At 40.1% G+C, this 25766-nt stretch overlaps 2 protein-coding genes across 4 annotated transcripts in view; one reads left to right on the forward strand and one right to left on the reverse strand.

The window, feature by feature from the left end:
* Positions 1–4726: 4726 nt before the first annotated feature.
* Positions 4727–25766, forward strand: part of glra3 (glycine receptor, alpha 3) — a 100969-nt gene continuing 79929 nt past the window's right edge. Inside the window, exon 1 of one of the 3 annotated variants that reach the window (XM_044185699.1) lies at positions 4727–5454. In XM_044185699.1, coding sequence (XP_044041634.1) covers positions 5390–5454 — 65 coding nt within the window. In that variant the 5' untranslated portion in view covers positions 4727–5389. The remainder of the gene's footprint in view (positions 5455–25766) is intronic. The other 2 variants (XM_044185680.1, XM_044185689.1) reach the window with 2 other exon arrangements.
* On the reverse strand, positions 7236–12776 carry LOC122871191. Its single transcript, XM_044185978.1, has 9 exons — positions 12661–12776; positions 10213–10620; positions 10041–10126; positions 9513–9649; positions 9014–9073; positions 8404–8637; positions 8137–8284; positions 7800–7909; positions 7236–7338 (listed from the first exon to the last, which is right to left on the reverse strand). The coding sequence occupies exons 2-7, from the start codon at positions 10561–10563 to the stop codon at positions 8253–8255; spliced, it is 900 nt and encodes a 299-aa protein (XP_044041913.1). The 5' UTR covers positions 10564–10620; positions 12661–12776; the 3' UTR covers positions 7236–7338; positions 7800–7909; positions 8137–8252.

Genomic DNA, 25766 nt, shown 5'->3' on the forward strand with positions numbered 1-25766 from the left:
CTCCAGCCCCAGTACAAAAACACACCACTCTCCTCAGTCAGTGTCTGGTCTTGTTTCAACAAGGATACTACGCGTGGCCCTGCAAGACAACGTTTTGGACGCCAGCCTTTGAAAAGTGTGCTTTCTCCTCTCCTGAGTTCCTGTCTCCAGTGTGTGTGTCTCCAGCTTCTGATCTCCAACCCCGCTAGGCAAAGGACGGTATCAGTAACCATAATCCCCCATTCTACTCACTGCTTGTTTTCCATCGTGTACAGTAAAACCATCTGTGTCTCCATCTTGGTGTCTCCGGCCTACTCTGTCCGTAACAAGCTGAAAGTGCAATGCCTGTTGCACGAAATCTTGGTGTCCTGTTTGATAGCAATTTATGTTTTGAGCAACATATCACTAAGCTTGTCCAATCATGTTTCTATCACCTCAGAAATATTGCAAAAATACGATCTATTTTAAATCTTAGTGATGCAGAAACTGTTGTGCATGCTTTTATCTCCTCATGCCTTGATTATTGTAACAGCCTGTTCACTTGTCTTAATCAAAAAACTCTGACACGACTGCAGACTGTACAAAACTCAGCTGCTAGGCTGTTAACCAGGACCAAGAAGTATGACCACATAACACCTGTTTTAGCCTCTTTACACTGGCTCCCTGTTGGTTTTAGGATTGATTTTAAGATCTTGTTGATTACTTTTAAGGCTCTTCATGGCCTGGCCCCAGATTATATTTTAGACCTTATGAACCTTCACGTAGTTTGAGATCTTCGGGCAGGGGTCTCCTGTCTCATCCTGAGTCCAGGATGAAAACTAAGGGGGACAGAGCTTTTGCTATCAGGGCCCCGAGGCTCTAGAACAACTTGCCCGACGAAATTAGGTTGTCTGAGTCAGTGTCTTAGTTTAAATCTCGTCTCAAAACACATTTTTATCTGAAAGCATATCCTGATTTTACTTGAACTGGCTGTTTATTGTTTTTCTGTATTTCATGTGTTTTATTTCTTTATATTTCGTCATTCACTGTTTTATTTTTCTTGTTGTGAAGCACTCTGTACTTTGATAAGTGCTCTATAAATAAAGTTTTATTATATATATAATTTGCAGTTTTCATCAAAACATGAGTGAAGGCAACATACGTTAATCAACATGAACGTACGTCAGTCCTACCTATGAAGGAAGTTACATACTGTTTTAATTATTAAATTAATTAATAATCAGGCAAGACTAAAGCAGGCACAGACAACATACCTATTTCAGACATCTTGGTGACCATAACAAACCTACTTTCACTCTGGGTCATGTGGTCTGTGAACCAGAAAGATTCTCTTATCATTCATGATAAATCATGATCCCATGTTCTTGCTGACAGATTGACTTTTTCTATGCCAGGGAATCTTAACGTACAGACATGATGATTTGCATGACCAAAATGTAGTGCACCAGGATAATTGGGGTCATTTTATCTTATGGCATCCTTTTAGTGACCTCTTCAATTCAGTTTTATTTATTTACATAGCGCCAATTCATAACAGAAGTTATCTCATTGCACTTTTCCTATAGAGCAGGTCTAGACCGTACTCTTTATATTATTTACAGAGACCCAACAATTTCCACCAAGCATTTGGCGACAGTGGCAAGGAAAAACTTCAAGAGGCAGAACCAGGGTGGGTGGCCATCTGCCGCTGCCGTGTTGGGTTGAGAGAGAGAAGCTGTATGTATGTATGACAAAGGTATATTATCATATATAGTTCCATAGGAGGCACATTGTGAAAGAGTGGTTTCTAACCAGAAAGCTGACAGTTAACTGTTACTGCCATTAGGGAGGGGGCTGATTAGTCTGGGCCTTAATTTGATGGGACGAGTCAGCACGGACTAAGCAGTCTCTTCAATCACAGTCCCATTTAGACACACCAAAAAGAGGGTAATTCAAGGTCTGACTGCAGAATGTGCCACATTTGCTTAAAAGTAGATTTGATAGCATGAGAGTGAGCAGAATAAGTGACAATATAAGAAACACTTTCACTCTTTTTGTTTACTGACTTTTGAAAGACCAATGCAGAATTTATTTTATGCCACTGCATAGGCCTAAAAAAAAGATAAAGAGAAGAAATAACTGTAGGTTGAAGAGATTTGTATTTCATATTAATAGCATTTTGAACAAAACCCTCAGTGGTGTGGCAGATCCTTCTCAATAAATTAATAAAACAAGAGTAACAAATGTAACCACTATTTTTCAGGAAAATACAGAAGTTGACATTTACTTATGACCTATTTGTCTGTACAGTATGTAGTAGGTTAATCCCAAAGTTTGGAACATCGCTGTGAAGTGATGTAACCACTAAGGATGAGTGTCTGTTTATTAATGCTAATTTATTAGAGTGTCAATATAGTGCTGGCAGCATGTTTAGCTCCAGCAGCTGTGAGGGAGAGAGAGAAACTAGGCTAACACACTGCTGAGCAGAGAAGTGTGTGTGTGTGTTGGTGAGAGCGGGAGGCATGACCTAAGATTTGTTCAACATTTCACTGTCAGCTGGAAAATGACGTAAACGAGGGTCATCCTTCCCTCAGAGGAAGGTCACCTCTATAGACCCACAAACACACACACACACACTATGTGCATGAAGTGCCTGCTGTTTATTGTATGCGTGTCCAACATATGACTCTCTTCTGCCTGATCTTTCACAGAGACACCCACAGATGATAACAGTTATGTGATACAAATGTGTCTTAGTGGTGACTGTGATAAAAGCTGCATGCTGTACACAGTACTACAGTAGTAGTTAACATAGCCCAGGCCATAACCAGGATTTTATTTAAGAGAATAAATGGAAAAAGAAATATCTGTTCAAGCATCTTAATCATTTAACAGTATATTCATGAATGTGTAACAAAAGTAGGTGAAAGCAAAGAAGTTTCCTTATATATGTGTATTTGTGCCATAATATAGAAAAAGAAGGCCAACATTTGAAAAGGGATAATAAGCAAAAAATACAGGGTAACTAACAAGCAATTAGCCTTACAGTATATTGCCCTGTGGGTGCATGATGTAAAGGGGTTTACTGAACTGGTGTACTGTAGAAAAAGCATTATGTTTGCAACAATATGCATTGTAACCCCACAGTCATTACTGTATCATTGGATTTAAGATGATTTTGAAGTGTTGATTTGTCGTGGGACACTTGACTAGTTCTTGATCCCCTCTGGGTTCCTAATTTTTTAAATCCCAGGATCACTCAGATGAGATTCAAGTCACCCTGGACTCAAAAGGCATCAATATCACCATCAACAGAATGTACAACCACTTTAAAAGTGACAAGGACAGAAGACAAAACTAATAAGGTAGGCTTCAGTATTCATAACAAAAGTTGCAAGTTGCACCCTGTTTTCAACCAGGGTAAATGCATGGGTTTTTGGGTTTTAGGATACTCCACTACACTGATGGATTCAGAATATGAAAATTGTACTGAACTAAACTACATATGTAACATTTCTGTCTTCATCTAACTGTTACGGTGATGGCGTCTTGTCATTCAGACATAGCTCTGTTACATATATGCTTATTATGTCTTTATTCAGACTTGACAGGACTGTTAAAGAAATAACCACAATGCTTGCACAATAATTGACACCTGGTGCACGAAAAGGAGCGAACAGTAGAGTTTGATAATGACTGATTTTATTTTGTGACTGTTTACCTTCTGCTGCTCTGGTCTTTACATTAATGTGACAGCAGTCAATTTAGTACTTTGTTGGAAGTATCAGGGAAACCTTACTAGGTCTGACCAGTGAAATTGCCATTTCACATAAAGTTTTACATAAAAGTGACTTGGGCACTTATTCAGACATGAGACCAACATGTAAAATTGCCATAACAGTTACGCTTAGGGTAGGATGTCATTATGTAAGACAGGACTAGTGTAGTTAATATAGTACGGTCACGTGAAAATTTTAAATAAATGGAACTTTTAAATTTGTATAGTACTGTATGAGTTTCAGAATGGATGAGGAAATTATTTTACAAATAGACATGGAATACCATAAGGCATCATCACAAAAAAATCTTGGAGGTATAGTTTCTTTTTCATGCATACAAATGATAAACTGTGTGACACCAAAAAATAGTCTTTTGAATAGAGACATTTTTGGAATAGACATAAAAGAACAAGAACTTCACTTTGATTACATACTGGTGAAAGTGCAGTATTTAAGTACATAGGTCACAGTAGGATAGACCCACGTGTAAGCACAGGGAGTGGATAGAGCAGGAGGCAATAATTACTTGATTGCAGGAAGAGCTGACAGGAAATGTTAAAAGTTTCACCATGCTGCACTGTAATACCCAGAACCTAATGTCTAATTCATATCTTGCACATTAGTGAGAGGAGGATGAGGGATGGAGGCATAAATGACAGCGGTGCAGAGTACAGGCATCTCCAATCTTCCATGTTGCCTTGAACATATCGCAGTGTCACGCAGGCGCCTGCACCCTCACACCCCTCCCCTTCCTCTCACTGTGTGTGGTTTTGTTTATGTTAGAGGTCCACTTGTACCACACTATCCACATCCTTGACAGGTTTGGTGCTTCAACAAATATAATTTTGGTTGTATTCTACAAATGATACAGATCGGTTTCTCAAACTGATCCTGCCTTGGTTTAGTAACCAGGCCAGGGAGTTTGCATCTCCACTCTACCCACGCCTACTTTGGCCATGTACTGTATCGCAAACTGTCATAAACATAGGCTGCTTTACAGCCGGGAGTCACAGCCACATGCGACTCTATGCATCCTGCCTAACAGAGCAGAATGACAGAGAGAGCGTAAAACAGATGGAGAAAGACAGAGAGAAAGAAAAGAGGAAAGAGGAGAAAATGAGGAGGATGGCAGGACGGAGAGCTACATAGGGACATATACACACACAGAGGAGAAAGCGCAATAATTCATGGGTGGGTGTTAAATTTGAATCAGCTCGCTGGGCTTCTAATTTTGATTCAGCTGTAAAAATTAACAACACTATAGATGATTGGCTGAGCTGTCTGCCAGTCGTGCCAATCCGGAGTGGAGGGCGGGTCTCTCTGCCCAGTGTTTCACGACGACACAGAATAGATCGAGCCCAGAGCAGAGCAGAGTTTGAACAGCTGTCATGCGCTCCGTTCGCTTTTCATTTCTTAACCTTTTCAGTTAACTGATTTATTTTGTAAGATGCCTAGCTTCCATGTTTTTTTTTTTCGTCCTAGTAATGGGAATTAACCGAACACTTTGTTTTTAGAGTTCCTGTTGCTACACTATGTTTGTGAGTTGCCCCCCCCGTACTGTTTGACCACAGCTGGAGCACGAGCGCTGTTTGCGGTGCTGAAAGCTTCAAGTGCCGCGAGGAGAGCAGAGATTTCCGAGCCTCTGGAGAGAGATGAGGAGAAAGAAGCTCTCTGTGGCGGGATTTTTAGTCGCCTGGAAACTAGTACTGTTTGTCAGGTAAGATCTGGCTATATGTTAACCTACCTGACTGGTAACATGTCTGTTAACCAGATAGATAGATTCGAAAAAAAATGGTGGACCTAAAAAAAAGTTGCATTACATTCCGCTCAACCACAACACACACAGCTCCTTTATTCCAGCTACATAGCTTATCATTTCTTGTATAGCTAAATTGTTTCAGATTGATTTGAAATAGCCTATGTATTTGGTGATATCAATGTTTGTTTAAATTGTGCAATGTCAATTATCTGCACCTGGGGCCAGGCGAAGGGTCAGTTGGTGTGCTGATATTGGTGAGGCTAATGTTATCTGCCAAAATTAGCTTATTACAGACTATGCACTGGAAAAAAGGCCACTCCAAAAATAAGCAAAAAAAAATTAAAACAAGATATTTTTGCTTGTAATAAGCAAAAAAATCTGCCAATGGAACAAGTGAAAATTCTCTTGGTACGATTTCTTGAAATAAGACATTATATTTAAGCTTTACAAGATAAGAGTGATCTTGAAATTAGCTGGGAAAACTCATTTTTAGCTATATTTTACTAGTATTGAGATGTTTTGTGTCTTATAATAAGCTTGCAATGCTCAAAAATAGTATTTTCCCCTCAAAAGTAGGATCTTTTTTTTTGTCATCCTGTTTGTTTCAAGTGTATTTAACTAATTTTTAGTTCTATAATTGTTACACTGTTCTAGATTTAAGTCAACCACCTACTTGAAATAAGATTAGAAACTGGCATTTTGAGACAAAATGTCTTGAAGTTAGTATTCCTGACTCGCATTAGGCAGTGCTCTTTTGCCATAATAAGCCACAGTTTACTCAATCCAAGTGTATTTACCTTATTGTAAGCTCTACAAAAGTAATACTGTCCTAGATTCAAGACATTAACTACTACTTATAAGACAGAAAAAAATGAAAACTAGTCTTGCATTTAACCAACTTTACATTTTATCAGCAAATAATAGACAGAGCCGTAGTTCACTGACAAGCCACGCAATATCGCGTTCATTATCAAAGATGAATCGACTTCGATAATGAACCCGATTTTGTGTAGCTTGTTAGTGAACTACGGCTCTGTCTATTAAAAGGCGCTCCATTTGAAAGCAGGTGATGGCGATTTAGCGGTAATCAGGGAACCGGCTTTACTGACGAAATGCACATGACAATCGCATGCGCTATATCGCCCAGCCCTAGTAACATCACCCTTAAGGATGCACCATACAACTCAACAGGACAATAACCAATATCACTATTTTCACTTTTATCTCAACTTAACTGCTTAGTCAATACTCTTTCACAGTAGATGCGCCTAAATTAGTGACTGCATCTGCTGAACAAACAATTAGTTTATTAAACTCAATATTAACTGAAAAGTTAAAATTAACTTAAAACCAAGCAGAATCAGCACTGAATTGTGCAAACAACACAAAATATAACATCATAGGATATCAGCATGTTGGCTAATATTGTCGTGCACCCCAAATGAACACTGGGCTAACTTAGCCAAATTCTGACCAAGAAATGAACACTAGTACCCTTGGAGGAAGTGCTATCCTACATGACCACTGCTTTTATTGGCCAATAAAAGCTTTCCACTCAGCCATGCTCTTCTTGTAAGACGATGTGAGATCTCTCTCATGGATTTTGTCTAAGAGGACCTCCGTCTGTATGACTGAAAGCAGAGTGGCTACACACTTTGGATAAGTCAGGTGTAGGGTGTAATAGTAGGCCATAAAGTATAAAGCACTCTCAGTAAGCTTGTCTTTTGGAAAGGTGGTTATTGCCACATCTCCTACCGCTAGGAGGCAGTTGGACGGACCGACAATCAGGACTGGGCAGGAAAGAGGGCGTTTCTTTAAGTAGGAATTGGGGTCTTCTGTTTCCTGTAACACATAACACATACATCCTTCTGTCAGTATAATGCATTTTGGTACCTAGGGTAGAGGGTTGTTTACAAACACATAACTTTACAAAGCAAAATTCTGACAAAAGTACAGTACTGAGAAATCTTCATCTGAAAGTGCTTTTTTTAAACTATCCCCAATGCATTTACTGCTTACACATGTCTAGCCTTCAAAAAGAAGTAAAAACCAAGACTAGGCTAGTCTTGCTTGGTTATCATTAGGGTGATAAAATCTGCTAAAATACTGTGACGCAGCCAAGACATCTACACAGTGAAAATCCTCTTTCTAAAAACAAATGTTTTAGGTGTCTTTGAAGGCTTAGAACATACAGTATGTGAATAGGAAATACATTGGGACTCGTCAGGGGCAGCACCTTCAATTATAATTTTTTCCGATACTGCAGACAAAACGATCCTGCAACATTTTTTTACACAGCTCACCTCGAGGACATGCACCAGAGCCTCACTCGCATCTCGAACCCTCTTTGGAGGAGCAGATGTGGAGGGGAACAGTGATGGCAGCACACGTAGAATCTCAAGAGCCTGTTCAGCTGTACAGGAAAAGATTCATTACATAAACACTTGGACAAAGTGCACAAGGTCAAATCTGATCAAAAGGTATACAATGCTTTATAAAATAAAAAAAAATCCAGCAAATAATGGGATAGCCATCATAGATAAAAAGAAGGACGACAAACTAGCTCTACTTGACATTTAACATGCCTGAAGGTCCACCCTAAACCCTATTCACTAATAACACCAAAACAGCATTCCCTACCTTTGTCCATTCCCATTGGGGGTTTCAGCACCTTTTTCCACACCCCAAAAAACTGCACCTTCTGGCAGAAGTCATGTCATCTTTCCCTCAGTTCATCAATGAAGTTGTTGTTATCTTTATCCAAAATGCGTTGAAGCTCCTCCATCACCTATGATATATCAAATATACCAATACAGACATTTGAATATAATTTAACAGGAAATTGGTATTTTAAACATTGTGTGTGATACCATGGTTTTAATCATGCACAGTCAATAAATGACTTACATGTACAACGACCTTGAAACAAGGATATGCTTCGAGAATCTTCACGTCTGTCCTCCTCGCGAATGGTATTTGAGTCAATGAATGCTCTTCTAGCTACAAATTCCAAATCCAAGACATGAGAAACATCCTGGTGGTTTGGATTTTTTCTTTTATACAAAGTTTGTAGGGCCTTGTAGTGCTTGGCCAAGGTTGCTGGACTGGTGTCTGGACTGTCACCATCTGCAGACTTGTTAGCTGTAAGACACAAAAATACATAATTAAAATGCTTCAGTTTAAAGAAAAGCTCAACTCATGTTGTTGCATGACAAAAATATGTCAAAAACTGCCATAAAAATCATAAATTAATATTAGATTAAACTTTCATGGAATTAAATCTTTTAAAAAATATAAGCCCTGATCATAACTACCAAATACCCATTTATTTTTGGAATTTTAACCATTTAAATGCCATTGTAAAAAATGTAATAATTTTTTGTATAATAAATACATGAGAACTATTTGCTTGAAACTCATATGGTCATGCAATCACATACAATTGCATGTAGGCACACATGTACAACCCTACAAAACACCCCACTACTACACACATAAGGCAGTTGGACAAACTCACCATCAGGACTGGACAGGGCAGAGGGTGGATATTCAGGTAGGCTTTGGGATTTTCTTTTTCCTTCAACACATAACACAGACATATTTCTGATAGGATAATGTACTGTAAGGATCATTTCGGTCTTTTGGTACTAAAAATTACATTCAATTAAAAAGAGCAAAAATGCCACTAATGAGACACAAGGATTTTAAATATTAACATTAAACATAAACATTATTTGATATGTTGGAGAGGTTATATAAAGTAATGTTGCACAGTTGACTGATACTTAAAGGTACTGCTGTACCCAGCTGTTCCTGATACAATACCAGCTTTTTATTAATACCAAATTTCTACAATTTCTACAATAATGTTAATAAATTGGTAATAAAACAGAACAAGTGTAGTGTAAACACCTATCCTCTGATGTCCATTTTAAAGCCTTTTACTTCAGTCATGTCAGCACTGTCATCTTGACCAATAAAATGGGTTTATTAGTTTATGCAAAGTTGAAACTTACCTTCTAAATCACTTTCTTTAGGGTCTGAGCCTGGGCTGCCACTTCCTTCTGTGGACCCATCTAGAATGATTGTTGAGTCACTTGAATCCATTTCATCTATGTCTGTTGGCTGCTCAAGACAGCGCCTCTTTGTAGAGCTGCAAAGATTAATCAGTTAATCAATTAGTTGTCAACTGCTAAATCAATCCATCTGACTTTATTTGCATAGCACATACAAACAAAATGTAACACAAAGTGCTTAGTAATAAATAGCAATATCCCCCACACACATCCAAAGCAATTATTTTGCAGTCAAACACTAAAATAAGAGCATTCATTAAAAAGGGGAAGTGAGGGAGACAGATCACCCAGGACATTGACTGACATGATTGATCATTTCTAGCTTCTTTAGTCCTCTGTGACAGTGAAATTAACATCTTTAGGTTGTGGACCAAACAAGACTTTTGAGGACATTGCCTTGACAACTGATAAATGAATCTTGAAAACGATTAACAGATGAATCTTTGAAAATAATCAGTTACAGCTCACCTCTTTGAATGTCTCCCATCTGGAGTTCTTTTTTGGGGGGATCTCACATTTTGCAATCTTTTGTATAGCTGTGAGTACACAGTGACCTGCACAAGACATTTAATACATTTTTCAAACCGCTACTAAAAATGTCCAAAATGAAACAGTCATCAACTGGGTGCATTTCACTTACCCATGTATGGTGGCCTTGGTCCTGCAGCATGGGGTAGTACAGTACTATTCTCTTTGCCATTGCAGTAATTTCTGGCTTTGATGGGTATCTGTGTGAATCTCGATCCCCCTTTGCCCTCAGGATTGCAATCATACTGGTCATGGTGTTTCGAATGAGCCGGCATCTGAGCTCCTTTGACATCTGGCAGTTGCGGTGTTTGCCTGTCTTCGCCAACTCAAAGTACTGTTGTCGGACTTGCTCAAGTTCTGTGTCGGTGTGCAAAACATATTCTGGAAAGGATAACTTCACAACCTTTTCAGGGGTTGTGCACTTTGGAGGACTTGCGTTCACAGGAGTGGATGTCTGTCGCATGGGTGATGCATTGAAGGAGGAACTGCCCGATAATTTTGAGTGTTCTTGGCCAGACTCCTGCAAAAGCAACATTTTTGTTTTTGGTGACAACACAAAATGCAATGTAGCATTGACATCTCTGCACACGTATAAATAAGCAATGTTCCATATAGGGGTGAAATCGCTTAGATCAACTAACTGAACACCTATCAATTCATCTAAACTGAATTGAACACACATGTAGACTACCATGCCTGTTCCAAAAACACTTTGCTGTCAGCTCAATGTGCTGCGGTTAGAAGATGGCTGTGTCTCATGTGACCTTGTTATTTGTACACGCTGTGACTATACAAATCACAACATGTAAATAGGAAAATGTTGCCGTTATTTTGTCACTTATTGGGAGCAGTATGCTAGCTGGAACCATTTACTTTCAGTCTTTGTGCTAAGCTAGGCTAACGGTGGGTGCGTCAGACAGAGTTATGGCACGCAGAGATAAAAAAGGGTATGGACTTATCTAACTCTGGGGGATACAGTGAATAAGCTAAAGTCCCAAAAAGTTGGTGTGTTCCTTTAAATATGTGGTCAATTTAGGCCACTTAAGTGAGAAACTGACCTCCTCCGACACATCATGACAGGCACGCCAGACCGCTTTTCTCCGTATAAAGTTCTCTGGGCCTGGGAAAAGATCCCGCAAGTCTTCACGAGACAGGGTGCTCATCATTGTCTCTGTGATGTTTGCAGCTATGAAAACATTGGAAGACAAACATAGCAAGATGAGTGCCCTAGAAATGAAACTGCACGAGACTATTAGAAGTTGACACTTAATTCAAATTAGGTAGCTAGTGCTAACCAGACAGGGCACCAGGATTCCAGTTTTAGATGGGCCAGAGTAATTGTGGGTGGGCCTTAAATTAAAAACGTTATCAAATCACTGTTTAACCTAGTAAAAATTACTGACTAATAAAATGTTATATTATCTGTGCTTACAAAATAGAGATTTGAATACCTTGATGCTCTTTAAATATTTTGTTGCATTGTTAAAAGTTTCAGTGCGTAGTAACGGACCTATCCACGATCACTCTCCTTGGTTCGGCCTATAGACTGTAAAAGTGGTCAGGAATCTAAAATTTCCTAAAACATAATTTAGTCCTGCTCGTATAACATGATCCCGAATACATCACAGTTCTGTTTAATTGTAATGTTTAAAGTTTTCAACAATACAGATCAACAACACGGCCAACAGTTTCAATCAATACTCAGGCAAAGTACTCGTTCATTGACAACGTCATCTGTCATGTAAAACATGCTCCAAACAAGCTCATAAAGATCAATCACACCCATTAGGCCTAAATCCGATCATTAGTGGCAATAGAGCATTCATTAACAACAGACTGAGCTTGGCTAATTATATTAAATATGAAAATAAAAATTGTAAAGCGTCTTTGAGTGTCTAGAAAAGCGCTATAAAAATACATTTATTATTATTATTATTATACAGAAAAGATGCATTAAATCTTGTACAGGCTGTGACTATACAAATCACAACATGTAAATAGGAAAATGTTGCCGTTATTTTGTCACTTATTGGGAGCAGTATGCTAGCTGGAACCATTTACTTTCAGTCTTTGTGCTAAGCTAGGCTAACGGTGGGTGCGTCACGAAGATTATTTCTTTCTTTCACGGTCATCCACGAAGATTAACAGCCCTTTAACGCAAATCGGATCCATAAAGAGCCGTATTTAGAGCTTGATTAAATAAATAGATTTTTCTAGTGACCAACAATTGTTATTTGTCGCCATTAGTTGACTAGTCTTCACAGTTTATGAATTTAGCGGGAACAAAATGGCGCGAGTAACGGGAGGCGAAAATTCTGGTTTTGGTCTGAACACAACATAATATACACAATATTGTTCCCAAAGCGTAATTCAGTTCCTACAGTTCACCGACCACACATAACACTTCACACAACAGGTGAAAGAATAAGAAGCGTGATATGACAAATGGGAAAAAATTTGAGGCCCACAGTGGAGCAGCGCCAGGAAGCAATTAGCTTTTTTCTTTAGCTTCAATTAGGCCTCTGCATTCGTGATAAAAAAATAATATTTTCATACATACCCCTTAAAATCGACACTGCGACATCATCCAATTCTTCCATGCTGTTAGCTTCGCCTTGCTGTCTCTGCTGGCTGCAACGACAAACGATGTCCTCCTAGTTCAAATCCAAGTTGGTCTCAAAACCGTTAGTTTACGCCCACATTCTCATTTGCAGCAGCTAGCTGGCGGGTGTAACCATAGTAACGATTTTTACGGCAGTCTTCCTCTACCGACCTGTGACCACAGTTTACCGTCCTCTTGCCTGTGACATCTTTGCTTCCAACATGATTTGGCGTTGCTTCATATGCTACATATTTGTGGCATTGACTCTGAAACAACTTTTAAGTCACATTAACATCATGCACAGTCGCAGCCCTGACTTTCGCGTCGTGTGCGGGATTGATGGCTGTCCAAACGAGTACAGGGTGTATAACTCCTTCTATTATCACGTGAAGCGGACACACGCGCATCATCTTCTCCAAGTTGAAGCGGCGGAGGAGGGCCACGGTTTACCTGGAGCACGGGCAGCCGCGAACAACCAAAGTAATGCAAGCCCTGTGGCTGAAGCAGAGAGCTCAAGCATCGTCATTCCAGCGGTAAGTCGTTACTCAAGCTACAACTTTACATTTATTTAGGTCAACTGTTCACTAAACATGTTTGTTTTTGCCAATGACAGGCTCAGGTTGTAATTTTAAGATAAAGTAATAGCATGAAAGTAATGCATTACTGTAATTCCACTATTTTTGTCAGTAACGAGTAATGAACCAGTAAAGCAAATACAACTACGTTAACCTACTGAGATTTAAATCGGCTAGTTATCTTAAAGGGTTAGTTCACCCAAAAATTAAAATTTTGTCATTAATGAATTACCCTCATGTCGTTCCACACTTGTAAGACCTTTGTTCATCTTCAGAACACAAATTAAGATATTTCTGTTGAAATCCGATGGCTCACGAAGGCCTCCACTGACACCAATGTCATTTCCTCTCTCAAGACCCATAAAAGATACTAAAGACGTCGTTACAAAGTCCATCTCACTACAGTGGTTTAATATTAATATTATAAAGTGACGAGAATAGTTTTTGTGTGCAAAAAACAAAACAAAATAACGACTTATACAGAGATGGCCGATTTCAAAGCACTGCCTCAGGAAGATTCGAAGCGTTATGAATCAGTGTATCGATTCATGATTCAGATCGCTAAAGTCACGTGATTTCAGCAGTTTGACGTTTTGACACGTGATCCGAATCATGATTCGACACAAAAGATTCATAACGCTCCGAAGCTTCCTGAAGCAGTGTTTTGAAATCGCCCATCACTATATAAGTAGTTATATGTTATACACTTGTGTTGTCAAACGCAGCCTACCGCCCCACAGATTGTCCACTTGTGATCTAATGTCCAATGGGAAATTAATTAGTTTATTTAATTATTAGTTTAATTTGTTTAGTTTATTTATGTAATTCAGTTACTAGACTTCATTGAAAAAAATCAGTAAGGTTAATGTTAGTCATGTAAACAACAAATTAAAAATTACAGGTTATCTTTCAACAGTTTGAATCAAGCATAGAGGATGTATTATGTGTATTATTAGCTTATCATTTACAAAGCTGTAACTGGCTGGTGAGACATGTCTTCATGACAGTGTGTGACAGGAAGTTGTCTCCGTATAGCTTATTGGAATATAAGTTCAGTTCCAAGGCCTTTAGTAATGTTAATTTATTGGCAAGAGAGCAAGTGAATGAATACAATTTAGTATGTGTGTCAATCTTACTCATGAAGTACAGATTTTTATGATGCTGTCAAAGTTATTGTTTTTTTGTAGTACTGTTTTGTTTTTATTAGTTGTTGTTTTTGTATGTATTTTACATACTCAAAATGGACACCAATCAGTAAAAATACACCCATCTTGTGCCTTTTTATAGGAAGAAACAAAAATCTAGCGAGCTAGCTTACCCAGGTAGTTGTCAGATTGTCTGGTAGGTCTACAAATGCCAATATTTTCCCTGTTTTAATAGATATGTTTGTTGTTAATCTCTTTCAGAGTGGATTTCAAGAAGATGGTCGCATGAATGTTGACCTTTCTAAACATGCAACTGCTTTTCTTCTTCAAGCCAGAGAAACCCATCGACTGACACAGGTAATTTATGCCATTGATTTTCCAATTAATTATATAAAATTTTTAGTAGCAAGCTTAAAAGCAATAAGCTTAATCTGTAGAATGATTTAGCCACTGTTCAGACCTGGCATCTTGGTTGATCCGATCACAGGTGGACAGCTAAAGGTGTGTCAGAGAAACACCTGACATTAGAATGTGTCTCCACATGCTTCTTCAGTGACCACTTGTGATCAGATCTCACTTGGTATTTTAAGACCAAGTGTAAACAAGGTCTTAAAGCTGCAGAAGGCAATATTATTTAATGATAGTTTTGCTGGAAATAGCCTATTTTTATCATTGCATGTCACTAACAATATGTAATTGAAGGGCTACTTTTAAAAAAAAGTGTCTGTGAGTTTACATATATTATAAAAAATTTTATATGAATTTTATAATATATAAATTTTGTTTGTTTGTTTTCTACTCCCCAGAGAGCTGTTAACCAAATGGTGAGTGGAGTCCAGCAATATCAGGCCGCATTATTGGAGCACCTAAAACAGCAAATGAGCGACATGATCGAGAGACATTCTGGGGACCTGGATCTACTAAAGAGTGATGCAATGGGGATATTTGACCAGTTTGTTGACCCTTTCTGTCAAATTACTTCCACCCATTTGCAGGATAAGACCATCAAAGAACTGTTAAAACCAGTTGAACCAGAGATTCTTGTCGCAAAACAAACAGTATGTTATGTGAAAAATGGAGACTCCCGAGTTCTTACCATTAAGGACCATTTTTTCATTATATACCGTTGGTGAAAAGTTTGGAGCAGCTGCTGTCACATCCAAGAATAATTGCAATGATTGATAAGAGGCCACAGGCATGCAAGGATGGATTTTTCATGATTTCATTGATGGAGACATTTTTAAGTCGCACCCACTGTTTTTGAAATTTCCCACAGCACTGCAGTTAATTTTATATACAGATGAAATTGAGCTATGCAATCCTCTTGGATCTCGGCCAAACAAAAACAAATTGTTATTGATTTATTACACCTTAGGTAACATCAACCCTAAATACAGATCGAGACTTGCTGCCATTCGTCTGCTTGCCATGGTAAAATCAAAAGATCTTTCCCATTGTGGTATTGATGAGATATTTGAGAGGATTAACCGTGACTTAACTGAGCTGTATGATGGTGTCCAGGTTGTCACTGCAAATGGTGAGAGGACAGTTTATGGGGCACTTATGTCTGTGTGCGGAGACACTCTTGCTCAGCATGAAGTGGCTGGATTTAAGATAGGAGTGGGATTTGCCTACAGTAAGTGCAGGCACTGCGAGTGCAACTTTGAAGACATGCAGGAGCAATTTAAGGAAGATATGTTTGTTAAAAGGACAATGGCAAGTCATAACAAGCAATGCAATGACATTGAAAAGGCAAATACTGACTTTCTGAAAGACAATCTAAAAATGACATATGGCATAAACAGGAGAAGCAAATTATCAGAATTTCCTCACTTTGATATAATCAATCAAACCCCACAAGACATCATGCATGTCATTCTTGAAGGTGTTGCCCCATATGAAATCAAATGTGTTTTAAAGCATCTTGTGCTTTCAGGGCATATGGACTTAGACACATTCAACAGTGCAATTATTTGTTTCCCTTATTCTCCTGTGGATGCAAGGGATAAGCCTTGCCCCATATCTGTCAATACACTGTCATCAAATGACAATAAATTGAAACAGTCAGCTGGGCAGATGCTGGTTTTGTTAAAGATCCTGCCATTTCTCATAGACAAAATTGAGAAAACGATTACACACAAATACTACTTAAGTTGTTAGAGATAGTCAAAATTCTGTTTTCACCTATTATTGCTCTCTCAACTCTTTCAAAGCTGAAGCTTTTAATAGAGCAACATTTACAACATTTCAAAGAACTGTTTCCAGATGCAAATATTATACCTAAACAGCATTACTTGCTGCATCTTCCTTCTCAGATTAAGGCACTTGGTCCTACAGTGAGGCATATGTGTATGCGCTTTGAGTCAAAGCATTGCTTTTTTAAGCAGTGGGCTTTGAAAAGTAGTTTTAAAAATATATGTAAGTCTCTTGTGAAGCACAACCAACTTTATGAATGTAGTCAGAATGTGCATGAGAAACATCCAATTTGTTCAAGTGAAGTTGACATGGGCCCAGCCTCTGAGGTGAAAAATGTTCACTACGTAGAAGGAAAGATTAAGGACTTCTTAGGAATAGAGCACGTAGAACATATAGTTTCGGTACAGTGGATTATGGAACATGGAAATAAGCATACATGTGGAAAATCTTTGGTTATTTCTAATGTCATTAATGATACTCCAGAGTTTGCACTTGTGAAAAACATTTATATTTTAAATGCTTCAGTGTATTGTTTTGAATGCCAACCTCTCTCTACAGTTGGGTGGAATGATCATTATTTAGCTTATGAGGTAGAAGTTCCTGACCTAGCTCAAGCCAATGTTTTCATCGATGCTGAAAAGCTTGTTGATTATACACCATACTACAGTATTAATTTCAATAATACCAAGTACATTCCAGTGAAGTATGAACTCACAGACATCATCAAACATCATCACTCTTGAGTTTGTATTGAGTGTATTTGTGCGCAATTAAATTTTTTTTAAGTACTGACAGACACTGTAATTCATGACAGCATTTTGTTTTACTTATTACTCTTTTTACTTATTAGAAGGAAACATAATTACAGCTTTTGCCTCTGTCTTTTTTTTATGGAAATGTAAAAAAATAGCCATACTGTGCATTGTGAGTTGAGCATGTTGTTTTCAATAAAGCAGATTTGTTGTCTCAATTCAAGTTAAATCTATTTCTTGAAACGAGATGATGCATCTTTTACAAATAAAAACCAGCTTAAAAACCTTATGACATGTCAAAAAAGCTTGTTTCATCTGAGATATGACTCAAAACAAGATGTTTTCAAGGCAGTTTCACTTAACAAGATATTCAAGATGCACTGTCTAAAAACAAGCTCCTTTATCTCACTTAAATCTTGCTCTTTAGGTGATTTTGTCTTATATTAAGTGTGATGAGATATTTTGACTAGAAATTAGAAAAATATACTTGGCAAGATTTTGAGTTTTTGCAGTGTGTTTGTATTGGTATAAATGGTGGAACATATATGAAATCTAATTTCATTGCATACATGTTTAAAAGGCTGAATTTTCCTATTATGTATATTTTTATGTTATTTTTATTGTTGAACTGTAAAGTACAGTATCTCTGTCTCACATATATAATGTAGGCCTATATCGTTGTCACAACTTTTAAGGTATCCCTGCCAAACATGTTCACTTATATGTTTATGTTTAGAAATTTCAGCTGGTACTATTTTGTCTTCAGATTTTGTTGCCCTCTAAAATTGATTCCACCCTAACAAAAATCCAGTATTTGTTGTATTTGTTGTAGTTGAAAACCTGCAAATATTGAACCTTTCTCAACACCTAAATTGCTCAGTGCTGTTTCTGTCTGATTATTTCTCTCTCTCTGTGGTTGTTAGGCTGGAATATGCTTGAAACAAACAAGTTCGTACAATGTGCTGTCTGACCATGTGTAAATGCAAAAGTGTTTATAGCTGTTCTGAATGGGCACACTCAGAGGATGAGCAAGAAGGGTGTGACGCAATGATTCGGACAAACAGGCAGAAGAGCACACACTCTAGGACAGTTTCTCAATGAAGGCCGTCATGGTATTGCATTTGTTTCTACAGAAAGTGAAGGAAGTAGTGTGGAGAATGAGAATGAAAAAACAGAGCTTGAGGTACAAATCAAAGTACAAATTCTGCCTACTTTCTCAACATACGCACACCTGAATTGCTGTGTGGGCATGATTGTCAGATTGATTGGGGAAAGTTCCAAAAAATGTAGAATGCAGCCCTAACGCTGTTTGATGATCCAACAAGCACTTCATTTAAAGCGTACTGATGCCTTTGCCCTGTCAGTTGCTCTTGTGGGTTTGAGCAATACTTGGCTGCACAACATGTGTTTGAAATGAAGGACCTATAGTGAGTCTAGTGAGAGGTTTATCTGCCTGTTGTCTACAATCAATTAGTAACTGAGTCATGTCAGAATGTTTTCTTGACAAGGATGCATGATTTTGAAATAAAACTATATGAGGGAAGCAAGGAATTTAAAGTGTTCATTGGAAATAACCATAGGAGAAGGGTCTTGGGAGGACCAACCCAAGATTTGTATTAAGTGCTCAGGAATGCCATTGCGGGAGGCCAAGGTAGCAGCCCCTATCCTGAAGGAGTGACCAGAGTAATGGATGGGAGAAATGCCGGACAAGGAGAGTATGTGGCAGAAGTGCTGGTGGAACCAGAATTGAGTAGCCACTTCTCCAGACTTGGAGACGAAAAGAGTTTCTGATGTGGTTATGTTCTGGGATTTCCAGAACTGCAAGTAGTTTTCAAGTGTCTCAAAAGGGTTCAGTGGTGATTGGACCTCGAAGTGAAAGACAGGTGTAGGACGGCTGGGTTGATTGGTTTTGGTTCGTTTTAGGTAGAATACCATGGTGTCATCTGAGAAATGTGACAAGTCTGAAATGCAGGGGTGGCGGCATGGGTTGAGGTGAAGGGTAGAGGCAGTGAATTTGGAGCAACTGAGAAAGCCAGCAAAAGCATGGCTTCTAAGGTTCAAGCAACATGAGGGATGCTGTATCTGGAGCAGATGGTGTGGATGCAGACTGACAGCAAGTCAGCTGTAAGAGGAAGGTAGCGAGGATTTTAAGCTGACTCTTGGCGTTGAAGTCCTCTGAGAAGTAAGGTTATCTGAGGATGGTTTGAGTCCGGGCCAGGGCTGCTGGTTAGAAGTTTGGAGAAGAAGCTGATTCCGCTAAGGTACACTTTGATGGTGTGTGTTTTGATAGCTATCATGGTGTGGGCATAAGTAACGAAACAGGACAAGGTGATGAAATCAAATGTCGGGAAGGTTATGTAGTAACTAAGACCAATAAGACGAGAGGGTAGAGGGTGCTAAGCTGTTGATGACAGAGTTCTGAGTAGACGATCAGGTGTATGAGGGTAGGATTTACATATTGAACGTCAGTGCCAAATATGGAGGAACCGGTGTTGGATGTGTTTCTGCATGGGGGGCCAAGCTTCTGAACTTCCGGAATGAGAAAGAAGAGAGAGTCAATGATGGCGTCGGAATGACCAGGAACGTGAGCTACATGAAGAACATGTTGGTGAGTAATGGAGTGCCAGGTTAAGCGGCACATGAATGGATGGGGTGTTGGAGCAACCTTTGTTTATTATGTTGACAACTGCAAGGTTGTCTGAGTACATGAGAATGGGCTTGCGGGACCATTTGTGGCCCCACAGAATGTCTGCAGCTACTATGGGGTAGATTTCAAAGAGAGCAGAGGAAGTGACACTTGCAAGCTCAGTGTGACCAGACCTGATGCGGGTGGCGATGAGGGAGGGAAAATGATTAGGAAATCGTCCAGGAGATGGACAAGGAATGGAATCTTATGGTTATTCAACAAGATCCAAAAGTGGGCTTCTGACAGGGTGTTGAAGAGTTTAAGGCTGCTTTTGCAACCAAAGGTGCGCCTGACTGCAAAGTAATAAGAACCTCGTCAGCGGACTCCAAAGAATCGCCAGAAGTTCGGGTGGATGGGGAGAACTTTGAAAGCGCCTGTGTTGTCCGCTGGTGATGTCCGCTAGTGATGTCCGCTTTCGAGAGCCACAACCCTTTCCCGACGAGTTTGATGAGGGTGATGGCATGATTGATGGTGGAGTAGTGAAGGGAAGCCTACTTGGAATCAAGCTATTGATGCTGGGAATGGTACTGTGCTGAAAGAGACATTTCTTTCCGGAGTATTTCCTTGTTGTAATGCCAAGGGGGCTAATGCGGAAATTAGGAAATGGAGGATAAGCAAAATGGCTGATCATAAAGCCTTCTTTGACTTCCTTGGTGATCAGGTGATCGACAGACTCTGGCTCGTTAATGGCTGACGGAAGATCTTTGCATGAAAAAGACGTGGATGGTAGTGCGGAATTTCCAGGGCGGAAACGTTCTCTAAATCCCTTGATGAGAAACTGAATCCTTTGATGAGGAACTGAGTAAAAGCTGGATCAGGATGGTTTTGGAGTGCTGCTGCTAAGGCTGCAATGTTAATGGATGTTGAAAGTTGCTTACCTAGCTGCAAGGTGGGGTTGTGCGGGCACACGGGGCGGGCGTGGCCTCCACTGCTGTAGGAGCAGACGTGATGGAAGCGGCACATGGTACATCCAGCCTCGTTTAAGTTGTTGCAGATGAACTGACCTTCTTGTAACGTGATTAGCCTGCCTTTTTTATCTGTACCTTTGTTTATGGGGAAAGGACTGATGATGCTTGTCTTGGAGGTATGGGGCCTGGTAGGGCCACTGACGATAGGCAAGAGAAAGCTGAAGTTCTTGTTTGGGCTTGGTGTGGCGTAGCGTGAGCGGGATTCGAACAGGAAGAGGCCGGATAAGACGGGGCGCTACACAGAGGGCATGGTAGGGCTGCATGGGCAGTGAAGATGCGGCAATAGATTTCGTTGTTGAGTGTTCTCATTGAACTGTTGGAGACGGAAGTGGCTTCAGAGGTGAAGTGAATGTGCCAGAAGCCCCTGTTGGAACCAGCTGCTGTGGCAGGAAGTGGGCAGCAAGGGGCGCTGGCATCGCGACAAACTGATTGTCCTCTTCCTCTTTTTGATGGGGGAGAAAGGCTGAGGGAGATGGATGGTTCGTCGGATTAATTGTAGTTGTCTTGGATATGGAGGAGAGATGAACCAGGTGAGATACGGACCATGGAAGAGACGGAATATGGACTTGCTGAGAGAGGGAGATGCAACACTTTCTGTCACTAATCGACGGGTGATGGATGGTGACCTTTGACCTTTAATTAAATATTACCCCCCCCCCCCGATCCTCTCTCCCTCCCTCCGGAAGTGCGTGGCGCTATGCGTGGACCAATGAGCGTAAAGCAGGCATGGTTAGCAGGAGTCAATGAGCGTGAAGCAGGCATGGTAAGCAGGAGCGAATGGGAGTAAAGTAGGCGTGGGAATGAAAAAAACCCTGTAAATGAAATAATATGATTAAATAATATAATCATTTAAGTGAAATCAATAGTATCAAAAGTATGAAAATAATTTACAAATTTACCATCTGTAAAATCTAATCTTTCAGGAGAAAAAGACACGTCATTCTCTGTTGTCTGTCTGGTGCAGAGTGAGGTGTGAATGAATTGGAAAGATGTGGGAGGGTAGGCAGAGTTAGCCAATGGGAAAATAGGTTAGGAGGAGCTTGCGTGAAACGAAAAAAAATAAATAAAAGCAAGATGAATCAGTTGAAGATGATCAGCCAGACGCCTGTGACGAATTATCAAAACGCAACACCAGGGGGCGCACCCAAGAAACAGGTGTTGTATTTGACTTGGATCCAGACACCTCCCCCCCAGCGGGCTTCAGGAGGAATGGCTTTTAGAAAATGGAGGTGTGTGGGGATATGCGTTCAATTATGAAGTCAACAAACTTTGTTTTTACCAGCTGGAGAAAGGAGAAACGTTAGGACCCCGCACTCCAAAAGCAACGCTTGCATCAGTGGACTGGTCTGTGCTGAATCTGCTGGTTTCAAACAACCTCAGAGCAACCCTCGGAGCAAATGAAGGAAAGGAACCTGCGACAAAAGACAAACAGACGCAAACGCTTGTGCGGGTTAAACGGGAATTTCCACCAGTGCTTGCCCCAAAAAATTGTAACCTGCAGCATTTGGAAGACGAAAAGCTCGGGTTCCGGCAGATGGTTCTACCGTCAGGTGGTCGAACGAGATGAACACTTGGACGAATTTGTCTTGGAATATTTCAATACCGAATGCAGCGTGTTCCAGACATCATTACGGCTGCCCCTCAAGGTGTGGAAGAAAATGATGATTGAAAAAGCAGAAAAACTGAAGGATCTCTTCCTAAGTACTCAGACATCGAGAGACATTCTGATGTTAAAAAAGACTCTGTTTACAGAAGACACCACCCCAAACTCTTCCTCCTCTGACTCCGCCCTGTAATTCATTCCGTTTAAAACGGGTACCACTGCAACTTCAGACTCACACAGTGAGAAAAAAGCATGTCTCTTCCTCTTCTACCGCAACCAGAAAGCACAGAATTATCTCCGATTCTGAGAAAAGCCATGTCTCTCCCTTGTATTCTGCGACCCGGGAGCCCGGATACCATCGGGACCCCTGTGGCTGCACCATCCAAGGCCGAGACCCCTTTTATGATACGACCAACCGGTTTTGCTATGCATCATGAACCTAGAGGAGAGAGGAGGGTGGGAATGCGACGATCCCTTCACCACCACCACTTCGCTGTCAGTCTAACCCGTGGAGGAAGAGTCTCATGGATGCAATCCCAGAGGAGAACCCCGCAACAGCTCCGGAGGAGCTTGATACAGCTCCTGAAGCAGTAGCACCACCGCACACTGGGAGCCCTACCCTCGATACGACACCCCCACCTTCACCGCCGGGGACCCCTGACTGGATTCTACCTCCTCCTACACCATCTCCCTCCCCTGACTGGCACTCTTCTTCTTTTTCTTCTTCTTCTTCTTCTTCTTCTTCTTCGGTATCCTCAACTCCAAACGCCTCACCACCCCCCTCTCCCAAGAAAGAAGAGAAACCTGACGGGGTGCTCTCTGACCTATTTCTGAACATGGTGAGAGCCGCAAGACTAGAAAAGATTTTGGATGTTGTTCGAAATGTTGAAAATTGGGATCAGCTAGTAAGTGACACATTGCTAACAGTAAACAAATGCTCTGTGTCTGATACCTTTTATAAAATCATAAGAGATGAGTAAAGATTCTTGCATGAAAATGTCTCATTTGTTTACTCTTTACGCTCTACCCCGAATGAGTTATTGTGTACAAAACAACATGTATCCAAATACCTGGAATGAAGTGAGAACATTGCACAATGATATTTACCATATGGGTGGAATCAACGTGTTGAAGTAAACCTCCAGTACTTTGAGAAATGCTGTGTATTTATAGTCAATAACACGATTTAAAGAAGCTTGTGTCACATTGTTGTTTTTCAAAAAACATGGCTGAAAAACGTGTCATGAAAAAAGTGTATTATAAGCCCTCACATCTCAGTAGTTTTGGGGTAGTGGTACGACTACGCAGAGCCGTGCAGGATGAAATAGGGAAAAAAGTCAACGCAGAACGGGTCAAAGATTTTTTTATCAGAACAGGACTCGTATACTCTGCATAAACCGGCCAGGATACATTTTGTCAGAAATAGTGTGTTTGTACCACGACCTCTAAATCAGTTCCAGGCAGACCTTTGTGATATGCAGGCCTTGACCGAACACAATGATGGGTACAATTAATTACTCACGGTCATCGATGTATTGGCTTATGCCAGAGCTTTGAAGACGAAAACAGGGGTTGAGGTCTCTAAGACCTTTGACTCTATTTTAAAAGAAAGCCGGACCCCTGAAAAGTTACAAACGGACGCGGGCAAAGAGTTCTTTATCAAAAGCTTTGAGGGATTGATGAAGAAACAAGGAATTAATCATTTTGCAACTGCCAGTGAACTGAAAGCGTCTGTTACTGAAAGGATTTAACCGTACGTTGAAAACACGAATGCTACAAACAGCCGTAGGTATGTTGACGTCTTACAGGAATTGCTCGACAGCTACAATAACAGTTATCATAAAAGTATAAAAATGACGCCTATGCAGGTGACGTCAGAAAAAGTCTCTCGAGTGTTTGAAAACCTGCACAGAACATTTCCCATACGCGACAAAAACAAATTACAGATGCATTTTAAGGAGGGAGATTTGGTGAGAATATCCAAACTGAGAGGAGTGTTTGATAAACAATATCAACAGAGTTATACCGATGAATTGTTCACAGTAACCGAACGTATACCTCGCCAACCCCCTGTGTACAAACTGAAAGATTATGACAGAGAACCTATCCAAGGCTCGTTTTACGAAGCAGAGTTGCAAAAAGTCAAGCTTGGTAAAGACAAAGCGTTTCAAGTTGAAGAAATTCTGAACAAGTGTGTTGTAAGGGGTAAAAAACAAATGCTGGTGCGTTGGAAAAACTGGCCTGAGAAATTCAACAGCTGGGTCAAGGCAAGCGACCTGAAAAATGTATAAAAACAATAGGTACGTCAAATCTGAATCATTATAACATGGACCAAATCTCAGGAGAAGGGTTTTACGTTGTCCTACCCTCCAACACCAGTCTCGATGTATTTAAAAATAACACGAGCTCCAGCTACCATATCGATTTAGCGCAGCATATTGATTTAGAAGGCCCATGGGAGGTAGCTCTGACAGAGATTTCATACCCCCACACCTGGTACAACATTTCTAGTGAGGAAGCTTATTTTGAATGGAGGGATAAACCCAAAGATGAAGCGTCAAAGAGCGAGGTGTTCACCCGTCAGGGATTTAGGGGAGGTTATTATCACAACCTGGACCAGCTCAAGATAGAGCTGAACGCCTTTCTTAGAAAAATTGACTCCCATATTTATTTAGGGTTTAGCTCCATTCAAAAGAGATTTGATTTTCAGGCAGGAGGTCGATATCATCTACGAGTTTACCCCCCTCTGGCTTACATGTTGGGGGTTAAGCACATGTATTGTTATAGTGATGTGGTACGACATCAACTGGTTGGTGATTCTTATGCTCCGCTCTTAAGAACGATCGCTATAGAAGGGACGGGGGACGTCATCACGCAGTATTTTAATCCACCCTGCTACCTACCGGTGGTCAAGCAACACATCGAAAACATCCACATTGAGATAAAGACGGATCAAAATAATCCTGTAAATTTTACCTTTGGGAAGACTATCTTGAAACTCCATTTTAAAAAAAATTATGCATCAGAGACTCGATCCTCACCGTTTTGTGAGTTATTATGAAAATCAAGTAGGGGGCGCTCACCCTGTCATGTACGGGAGAGGAATCGGTTAAATTTTTTTCTAAAATATTTAGTTTTG

Source organism: Siniperca chuatsi, linkage group LG3, assembly GCF_020085105.1.
Source record: "Siniperca chuatsi isolate FFG_IHB_CAS linkage group LG3, ASM2008510v1, whole genome shotgun sequence".
NCBI lineage: Eukaryota > Metazoa > Chordata > Actinopteri > Centrarchiformes > Sinipercidae > Siniperca > Siniperca chuatsi.